A 10,898-nucleotide genomic window follows, 5' to 3' on the forward strand; every position below is an offset into this window, starting at 1 on the left:
CTCGGAAGAAGAGTGTGGGCTCAGCTATGTGTTACTGTGGCTTGATGTGTCACGTAAATGAGCAGTTCCCAGTGACTGGATGATGCCAGGCTTAAGTCCATAGACTATTTCTCTCTGGTGTGTCCTTACAGGCCACAGGAGAATGACACAACCTCCAATGACATCTTCAAGCTGGTAGAGACTTTTGCTGTCTACATGACTCGGTGGAAACAAACGCATAAATGAAAACAAGATTCAAGCTTTTGTTGTTTTTCTCCTCCATCTTTTCTCATCTACCAGTCTGAAAGGTGCTCAGTCTGTGGAGACAGGAAATCAGGTTAGCACTCTTAAGGAGAGCTCTTCAGCCACAGGATGGGCCACATTCCCATCTGGCAATGGATTATGCAGAGGCACTAGGTGTCAAACCTATGGGGTCATGGGGATACTTTTATAGGTTTTCCATTTTTGTCATACTGGTACACCAGCATCTTGATACAGTGTGAGTTGGCCGGTGAGATCCAGGGGCTACTTGTTATGGAAAAGTTATGGTTGGTGTAGAACTGAACGGGTTGCTTCTGGCACTTGAAGAAGGCCTTGAGAGTAGCGGCTGCCATGGCGCGGAACCGCTTGCTGATGAAGCAATAGAGGAAGAAGTTGATGGCCGTGTTCAGAAGGGCCAGCATGTTGGCAACATCGGACATGACGTGCACCAGCCAGCGGTTCTGGATGGGCGTCCCGTAAAGGTGGTAGAGGATCATGATGATGCGTGGGGCCCAGAGGGTGGCAAAGATGGAGGTGATGGTAAACAAGATGGCAGTGGTTTTCCCCGTGGAGTAGCCACGGAGGCGAAAATTGCTCTTCCTCCTGAGCTTGTACACAATGATGGAGTTCAAGATGAAGAAGATGGAACAGGGTACCAAGTACACAGTGAAGCAGTGAATCCAGATAAGGACATGATGCATGGACGTGCTGATGTAGTCTTCAGTCCAGAGGTTGGGCCACCAGTAGTAGGGGATACTGGTCAGGAAGCAGGTGATGTAAACACTTACGATGACTTTCCGGGTGCGGGCTGGGTAGGAGAGCGTGTGGTACTTGAGCGGGTGGCATACTGCAATATACCGGTCAATAGTTAATGGGACAGTAATCCAGATGGAAGTGTGGATGGATGAGAATTCCAGCACTTCTATGATCTTGTCGGGTACCTGAGGCATCTGCATGTTCAAGATGAAATCTTCCAATAGGAAGTCCACGAACACAATGAAAAAGAGGACCAAGATGTCAGCAGCAGCAAGTGCCAAGAGATAGTTGTACGAAGACTTCTGTCTCCTAGCCACCAGCTGAGAGAGGATGATCACGGTTAGGATATTTGCTGTGGAGAGAAGAGAATCTGGTTTACATCTGAAGCAAGGTGACTTTACTGGTTACTAGGGGCCCCTTAGGAATAGTGTCTTGGGCACTCCCACGGAAATCAAAGGGACTGAACCCATGTTCTTGAGGGAAACTTCTGCACTGCAGTTGCATCTCATATAAACATCCTGATACTATATGACAAAATTTCATGTTCTCATTGTACTTTGTCTGTCCTCACGCAGTCACAACAGTGGCGCTGCGGTTGTCCTCATTTCTGAAATGAAACTGAGGTTCAGAGAACGTAAGGAACTCGCTTTGAGTCAAGAGTTAGTAATTCATGTGACAGGAAACAAACTCAGATCTCCTAATCCTTAATCCTGTGCTCTTTCTTTCGTCTGACTTCAAGGAGGATATGGGGCTGGAATGGCATTTCCTGTGCTCAGGTAGGAGATTGGACTATATGACCTCTAGAGAATCTTTAGAACTTAGATTTTAAGACCTTTCCTTTGTAAGTGGGTTTAGAATGGAGAAGATTATGACCCTTAAATTATTTTTTAAATAAATTATATTTATTTTTAGAATAAGTAGTCTATACACATGGTACATAATTAAAGTTAATATGAGAGAAAGATAAAATTTCCTTCCACTCTTATACTCCAACCACCCAATTACCCCTCCCTCAGGGCAATCATAGTTAAATAATTAGTGCTTTACATGTCTGTGTAATACATGTTGTATATAGTTTTGCAAAAAGAATAGTAATACATTATTTTTCTGGAGATCAGAATTGTTTTGAAATCCATCCACATAATTTCTGATCAATTTTAAGAAGCAAATATCTCTCTGAGTAAGATATATCTGCAAAGTCATTAGGGACTCATTCTAAAAGGATATCCCAATGGATAACATCTGAAAGTCATTCTACACTTGACTCTCATTAACTTACAACCAACTCTGAAATTTGAACATTGTTAATCATAGTTTTCGGAGAAGGCAATGGCACCCCACTCCAGTACTCTTGCCTGGAAAATCCCATGGATGGAGGAGCCTGGTGGGCTGCAGTCCATGGGGTCGCTAAGAGTCGGACATGACTGAGCAACTTCACTTTCACTTTTCCCTTTCATGCATTGGAGAAGGAAATGGCAACCCACTCCAGTGTTCTTGCCTGGAGAATCCCAGGGACGGGGGAGCCTGGTGGGCTGCCATCTCTGGGGTCGCACAGAGTGGGACACGACTGAAGTGACTTAGCAGTCATAGTTTGCAAACAAGGGTCTCAGAGAATTTATGTCCCTTGTTTGAAGTGCAGTGGCAGGGCTGGTATCCAGGGCTGTCTTTCTTGCATGCATCTTTAAAATTATTTCACAATAGTTCACAAGTGAAAATGTAGTATACACACCCTGGCGTATTCATTACTCAGATTAAACAAATGTTAACATCTTGCCACATATGCTTTAATTTTGTTTTTAAAGAAGGAATGATGCTATATTCACAGTTGAAGTCTTCTTTGAAATTGTTCCAGCTCATCCTTTCCTTCTCCCATTCCCTCCCTAGAGGCAGCCACAGTGCTGTCGTCTCTGGGGCCACATTTGCATAATCTTAACTTTCTTTTATGCAGAACCTGCCACTCTACATGATGCTGTTTTTCACTCAACAAGATGCTTTTGAGATCTATTTTTACTGATACATGTAGATCTGTTTGACTCATCTTAATGACTATAGAGCAATCCCATTAATAAATTTGCCAGAATTTATTTATTCACTTATCCATAGACATATTTATGCATATACAAACGTATGTCTATATATGTCTCTATGTATATATACACATATTGCATAGACATATACATCTAGCTGTCTACAGTGTATATATATACTGACATATGGACATCTATATGTGTATATATATACACACACACACGCATTTAAACTGGTTTCAGGATTTTGCTCTCACAATCTGCTATAGTTAATACCTTGATATGGCTCTCCATGAGAAGTAGCTACATGTGAGAGTTTCTCTCAGGTAGTGTATACATATTAGAAGTGTGTTTCCTATGTTTCAGAGTATGTGCACCTTCGCCTTTACCGGATATTGCTGAACTGCTCCGTAGAGTGGTGTTACTAACCTGCACTCCCAGCAGTAGACTATGAGTGTTCCAGTTGCTCATGACCTCTCTGTACTTGGCATTGTCAGGTTTTTGATTTATTTGTTAAGTCTGTGCCGTCCTTGTTCTTGTTCAAGGCACTTGGAAATTACATTTTGAAGTGGTGGAGAGTTAAGGTACCAATTATATTAATTATCCAGTATTCAAACCCAGGACTAATACCCAAGCTCAAAACCACTTGATAATATCAATACTTCTAAACAGGGGTGGGAGTACCATGCAGGTATGCTACACCCTGTATAATGAAGAAACATTATAAGTAAACTTTAAGTCAACACCTAAGAAAAGAGGCCCATTAAAGCAAAATTCTTTGTTTTATTAATCCTGAAATTTCAAAAATTTACTTATCCAGCTTTGTCTGACTTTATGGCATATCACGTTCCACTTTGTTTCCAGCCAGAGAAAAGTGATTTCTGTTCTCTAGGTTGCCTCTGACTTAGAAAAGTGCCATTATTTCTCAGAACCTCTTTTTCCATTCATTAAATAATGCCCACGCTCTCTCTCATGTCCCTGCTCTGCTCCCGCCTTATAAGGGGGGACAGAATGAATAAATGCTGAGGTCTCCCCAGAAAAAAATGTCATACAGTCATCCTTTAGTATCCACAGGGTATTGGTTCCAGGACCCCCCTGTGATACCAAAATCTGCCACTGCTCTAGTCCTGTGTATAAAATTGTAGAGTACAGATGGCTCTCTGACTCTCTGGGTTGCCATTCACAAATACAGAGAGCTGACTGTATATATTCTGCAGAGAGTGACTCTTCACCACCATCTCTTACTTCTTCATCGAAACCTATTTGTAGTGTGGTGCTAAAAATCTTTCATAACTAAACTCTTTAAAAATATTCAAGCTCCATCTAATTAGTCCTTTAAGCCAGGCAAGTCATCAACTTCAGATGAAATTGCCAGCTATTCATATTTGACATTTCCTTAAGTTCCTAGTAATTGCATCTCTCAAGAAACTAACCCGCAGCCATTGAGTTTCCCATTTCTTTCATGCAGGTAGTTTTGCCCCCAAGGCAACATCAAGAACACTTAAGACATCCTTGGGATGAGAGAGATGTGTGAGCCACAGAGACCCAGAGGGGAATGGAACAGTGCCTGTGTATTGATTTTCTGAAAAAGAAATCAGAAAGTAGAATTTTCAACTCTTAAGGTTTGACATTTGCTATAATTCCTCACACTGAAAAATCCTTTCATTTCCACTGTGACAGTTTTTTCCCCAAAGAAAAGGAGCGGTGTTGACAGGCCCTGTATTTATAAAGGTTGAATAAGCGAAGAAACCCGAGTCATCACCACCTGAAATTCCATTTCTTAGTTTTTTCCTCAAACTAACTGGCCCAAGAATCTGTTGTGTGGAAACCCAACCAAATCCCATCCAAGCAAGTCCCCATGAACTTCATGATCAAAATGTCAATGCTTCTAAAAAACAAATCCTTTCTGTCAATGTTGTCTTTGGACAGGTTTAAGCTCCTGGGTAATATAAAGCCCATGTTTTGTGATTGCAAAGCTTCTTGGTTATATTATTGGGGGGATTCGTTTCCTATACTTTGCAGCTTACCGTACACAAATTTGAGAGGATTTGGGGAACAGCTAAAAGAACAACACAGGTCAGGCTGTCAGACCCCACCACTGGACGGTTGACTGGAGCAGAGGGGAAGGGTCAAGGTCTTCCCGAGGTATTTTCTATGTCTATGAGGTCTAAGAGTCCCTTCAGATTCCTCAGAAGAGCCCTGACTGGGAGTTCTGAGTTTACATCTCTTAATTCTGCTACATGTCTCTTTTTTTTGGTCTTTGAAAATTATTTTTTTCAATTATAAAAGTAAAATATACTTGCAAAAATTAAACATATCACTGCATAATAATATTATTAACTCACTTTTATTGAACATTTATTTTTAAGCATCTTACACACAATACTTCAATTTAATCTTTACAACCACCCTGTGAGGTCATAACAGTTATCTGAAAGCTTTGAGGCTCAGAGAGGTTATAAGTAACTTGTTTGAGGTCACTCAGAAAGCGAGTGGTGAGCCAGGACAGCCAGGCTTTTTGTCTCCTGCATTTGTACATTTAACTATTACATCAGACCCTGGAAAGTGAAAGTCTGTCCAAATCCTATTTCCTAGAAATATTACAATATCTAGTTGCTTAGATGGCCCTCAGTGAACCACCTCCTGGTATTCATGCCTTTGTGTAGTCTCTTCCGTTTGATTCAGAGTTGGTCCCGTGACTCCCTTTTAACCAGTAGACTATTGTGGGAGTGACATTGCGCAAACTAGACTGTAAGTTTTTCAAAAGAATACTTGCTTTGGGAAGCTCTGTCTTGGAGTCCAACTGTGAGAAGTCCATGTCACTTGCAGAGGCCATGTGTAGGGACTCTGATTGAAAGCCCCAGGTGAGTTCATAGCTGACATCCAACACCAGTTGTCATGTGAGTGAGCACTCTTGGATGTCCAGCTCAGTGGAACCCCCGATAACTGCAGTCCCAGCTGCGCCTCTGCTGCAACTGCTAGAGACCTGGAGCAAGAGCCATCCAGCTGAGCCCAGTCAGCCTAAGAACCAGGACAAACAATCCCAAACTGTTGTGTTAAGGCTCTAAGTACTGGTTTACAATAGTTTACGATGCTGCAACCACAACAGAGGTTAAGCATTTGGTGTTTGTTTCTCCAGGATATTTATATGCCTATAATTATAAATATAATTAGTAATATGATCATCACCGCAAAATGAGATCATACACTAATACTGTCATGCAAGCTGGTTTTTTTTTTTTTTTTAATTAGAAATTAGAATCTTCCTATGTCAACAATAGAGAAGGCAATGGCACCCTACTCCAGTACTCTTGCCTGGAAAATCCCATGGATGGAGGAGCCTGGTAGGCTGCAGTCCATGGGGTCGCTAAGAGTCGGACATGACTGAGCAACTTCACTTTCACTTTTCCCTTTCATGCATTGGAGAAGGAAATGGCAACCCACTCCAGTGTTCTTGCCTAGAGAATCCCAGGGACAAGGGAGCCTGGTGGGCTGCCATCTCTGGGGTCACACAGAGTTGGACACGACTGAAGCGACTTAGCAGCAGCAGCAGCATGTCAACAATATTCATGAAATATTCACCTATGGATGGACATTACTTGTTTTATTATTTTGGCCACTACAGAGTTTTGGCTACAGAGTTTTTATTATTTTGGCCACTACAGATGTTTACAAATATATAAACATCTTTGCATATTTCTGTGGAATAAGTTCTCCAAAGTAGAAATGCTGGTTTAAAGGATAACACATTTTTTCTCTTCCCCTCTCTCTCCTTCCTTCCCTTTCTCCCTTTTTGCTTTCTTCTTCCCTCTTTCCCTCCCTGTCTGCCTCCTCTCTTCCTAAAGACAGCTAATAGAATTTGTAAGAATGAAAGGAGCTCAAGTTGAAGCTACAAAGAGATTTAGGTTAGACATCAAAGAGCACTTTCTGACTGCAGTGGCAGTTATGTGAACTAGAGCAGGCCATTGATACCACAGCCGTTTGGTCCATGCAGGTCTTCCAAAAAGAACAGAGTTGTGTATTTGGGCTGATTAAATTCCTGGGATTACCTTCTATAAATCCTCTCTCTCTGCATTCTAAATCATGTTCTTGTGAATTTCCCAAAAGAGAACCATTCAACCCTTTCAGCCACCATCCCCTGTGACTTAAATGAATCCCCCTCTCCTTCAGATGCCCATGTTTTGCACTAGAAGAGGCAGTCCACATGTCCTACAGATACAGCAGGACCCCTGACATTGTGAGCAATTCTGGTCATGTTATTTATGTGGCTGCTGGAAGGTACCTCAAGGACAGATTTTTAGGAAAAGCAATTTCCAAGTCCTGCAAGCAAGAAATCAGCAGTGTCCTTGTTTAGTCAGCTGTGGGGGCTGAATTGTGTGATGGGACATTGCCTCTTTTGGGCTGTCACTTTCCTACTGTTACCTTTTCAATTACAGATCTTGGAGTGGAGAAAGGGGAAACAAAATGATGCTAGCTCTGGAATCCTGAACCAGGCTGGTGCTACTGCCCTGGTTCCCTTGTGGTGGGCAGGGCACCAGGTTGCTGCATCTAGAGGGTCAAGAAGAGGAAGGAGGCATTGTTTCCATTGCAGCTGCCACACCTGCGATGCAGAGTATCAGGTGTGTGGTGGGGGGTGATGGGGCTCAGAGCTACACAACTGATGCCTTCCCCAAGGAGTACAGCTCTGCAGTGTTTGATGATTATAGTGCCCTGAAGGCATGGTGGGCCCAAACCTGTGGGACGCAGGGCCAGGGGGAGTATGACCCTCTTGTATACTCTCCCACCCTTAGGCCAATGTCTTTGTCATCTGTGCCTCCACTGCAGAGAATGTGTGGCATCAGTGGCATCCGGAGGTGTTACCACTACCCGGAGGTGCCCAGCCTCCTGGTGGACATCAGGGAAGACCCGAGAGCCCAGCCTGATACCTGTGGCTTCTCAAGGAGCAGAGCAGACCCATGCTGTGTGCTAGGAGTGGGGCTCAACTTGGCGGCAGGACAGCACTCAGCTTGGGACATCCCCTGCCTCTGACGAGTTGTGCCTTGAGTGCCCCAGCTGAGCCTAAAGGACAATTCTGAACCCCCTGGAGGTGTTTCCTGAATGCCTTTAAAAAAGGCCCACAGGAAAGGGGCTTTGGGCTCTGCTCCAGCCGCTTGGGAACACCAGGTACTCTTGAGAGCTCAAGGTTGTGCCCCTCCCCAAGAAGCAGCCCGGTGCCCCTCCCTGTTTTCCCACACAGACACTGCTGCCTAGGTGCTGCGTCCTCTCAGGTTAAGAGCTCTCAGCTGTCCTGTCCTTAACTGCTCCCTCACTGCTCTTCAAACTCTTCCCTGCTCAAGATGCTCTCTCCTTTCCCCAAAGAAGGAGCCACAAAACCCAAGGAAAACAAATGCATCCTAACCTACCCCCACATGCCCAGGCTGCTTCTGCATCTGCTGACTGACTCCGCCCCCACCCCCTCTGGGCCTTTCCCACCCCATCAGCATCAGGAAAATCTGTCTCCAGTGGGGGTGGGGTGGTGGGGAAGATGATGCTGACAAGACTTGGTATTCAGTTTTTTTGACCTCTGTGGATGGTGTCAGGAGGTCTTCAGGAGGTTGTGCCCTCCTAAGGGCTCCTAGGAGAGGAGCAGGAAAGGGTTTCCAACCCCAGGCACTGCCTGCTGGCCAGTGGCCATCCTTGTTTCCTGTTGTTCCACTTGGTTCAGAGCAGAAGCCAGGGAATGTGGAATGTCCTTCCTGAAGTTGGTTGTTAGAGGCATAAAACTGACTGTGGCTGGTGGAGTGGAGATCAGGTGGCGGGGCCCCACCTCATAGGAAGGTAATCCCTGAGAGATGCCTTCAAGATTCCTGGAAGGGCCGTTTGTTCCTTTTGCTCTTTACAGGCTAAAAGTTGCAAATCATAGTGGAAGAAGTTATGAAGTAGAGTGACTAATCTCCCTGAGCCTCATTTCCTACATCTGTGAATTTGGCATCAATATAAATGATACCATCATAGACTGATGGAAAGATAGAGGAAATACAGTGTGTAAAATGCTCCCAGAACATGGTGAGCACTCTGTAAATGTTAGTTGTTACTTTTCACATCTGGCCTGAACACACTGTTCAGTTCAGCAGACAATATTGAGCTGGAGGCCAGACCCTGTGCTGGAAGTACAGCTGAATAGGAGAGAGTCCGAGCTCTCAACGAATCCATAGAAGAGTCCTGTTTACCTCTATGGATCATTCTGGGCATTACAGTCCTGTCACCTTATCTGGAAATTCTTCATTCCCAATCCCTCTAGCTGCATCTGTATTTCACCTCCAGCCTCCTCTTTGTTTCTCTGTTTGGTGGAGGAAAAACATTGTGCTTTACTACTTGATGATTCAGTTGTCTCTTCCGTTCTCTGAAACAGCCTCTGTTCTTTTTAAATTCTAGTTCTTATTTTGATAGCCCCTTAATTTTCTTTGTAACTTTACTATCATGTCCTTCACTGTTATACTACTTGTCGCCACACATAGCATTTGAATGTATTCTTTTCAAAGTAGGATCAGTGTTTCCTGCTTTCTTTGAATCGCTCTAGGATCTCATGCCTAGCATGAGAGCAGAGCTTGAGGCAGGAATGACAAAAATATTAAATCTTCAATTGATTGGTAGGGGCTGCTGGGCACCATATTGAAACTTTCCCCAAAATCACACCTGTGTTTGGTAGTGCTGTGATGGATTGGTGATGTCTGCCATCATGGGAGAAAAAAAACAAAAACGCTGTGGGGATTTGCCCTGAGGAAGTCTTAGGACCTGGATCCATGGTGCAGCTTTCCTTTCCCTCAGAACTTAAGGAAGTAGTTGTTTCCGGTGTTGACCAGGACTAGTTGAGACCTAGCAAGACAACCCACTCCAATATTCTTGCCTGGAGAATTTCATGGACAGAGGAGCCTGGCGGGCTACAGTCCATGGAGTCACAAGAGTCAGACACGACTTAGCGACTAAACCACTGTCAACCAAGCCTGCCTTTGCAGTTGCCTAGTCAGCAAGAGCTAAGATGGCTGCCACCCCAGGCCAGTCAGTCTGACTCAGGGCAATGGGGAGAAGGGAGTCAGCATCTAGGCCAAGGGCCAATCAGTTGGCCTTCTCTTGTCAGTAAAATTGATTCTGGCTTTTTGACCAGGGGCAGCTTCTTTGGGTAACCACGACAACTACTAGATTCTCAACTGGGAAACCACATTCAAGTTGGCCAACTACTCAAATGTCTCCAAACCACACTTCTCAGTGCCAAGCTTCATTGTCTTATGACTGCCATATATTGAGCATCTACTGTGTGCTGGGTGGCTTTGTATAGATGAGATGATTTTATGAGATTTGCTGGTGAACATTTTTACTTTCAAAGTTATGCATTTAATTTAAATGGTATTCGAGGAATGTTATTTTTCCATTTAGGGCAGTGATCAAAGCCTGTGTATAAAATAACTTTATTTAAAAAGTGAGTTGATTTAAAGAAGTATATAAAACGGCAGTGCAAGCATTCTCTGGTCTCCACTTTACAAATGAGGAGAAACTAATATTCAGGAAGGGTGAGCCACCTGCCCAAGATGGCACAGCTGGGAAGTCTAAGAAGCATTTTGAGAGCACTTGATGGTGCCATTCTGGGTCAAGTTTTGTACCAAGTGAGGGATGCAGCTGTGTTTTCTCAGCTCTGAGGCTTTTGTCACAGAGACAGATGTGGGCAGGGCTTGAGGTGACTGGCCAGAAAACACAGAGCAGAAGAGTTATCAGAAAGGATGGGCTTGGGTTAAAGTGAGAGGCATGAATTTTGGAGTCTGGAGGAGCTGGGTTAGTGCTCCAGATCCTCACATTTCTCATGGCACCCTTGGGCAAGTAAATGCAGGGGGAACTGATAAA

The 10,898-nt window shown here is 44.0% G+C and overlaps 2 protein-coding genes across 2 annotated transcripts; one reads left to right on the plus strand and one right to left on the minus strand.

Moving 5' to 3' along the window:
• Positions 1–408: 408 nt before the first annotated feature.
• On the minus strand, positions 409–1,296 carry GPR139 (G protein-coupled receptor 139). The gene has a single exon (XM_061401301.1). The coding sequence runs from the start codon at positions 1,194–1,196 to the stop codon at positions 414–416; it is 783 nt and encodes a 260-aa protein (XP_061257285.1). The 5' UTR covers positions 1,197–1,296; the 3' UTR covers positions 409–413.
• Positions 1,297–7,628: 6,332 nt separating this feature from the next.
• On the plus strand, positions 7,629–8,051 carry LOC133238289 (rho-related GTP-binding protein RhoG-like). The gene has a single exon (XM_061401220.1). The coding sequence runs from the start codon at positions 7,629–7,631 to the stop codon at positions 8,049–8,051; it is 423 nt and encodes a 140-aa protein (XP_061257204.1).
• The last annotated feature ends 2,847 nt before the right edge of the window (positions 8,052–10,898 follow it).

The sequence above is a fragment of the Bos javanicus genome, chromosome 25 (genome assembly GCF_032452875.1).
Source record: "Bos javanicus breed banteng chromosome 25, ARS-OSU_banteng_1.0, whole genome shotgun sequence".
Lineage (NCBI taxonomy): Eukaryota > Metazoa > Chordata > Mammalia > Artiodactyla > Bovidae > Bos > Bos javanicus.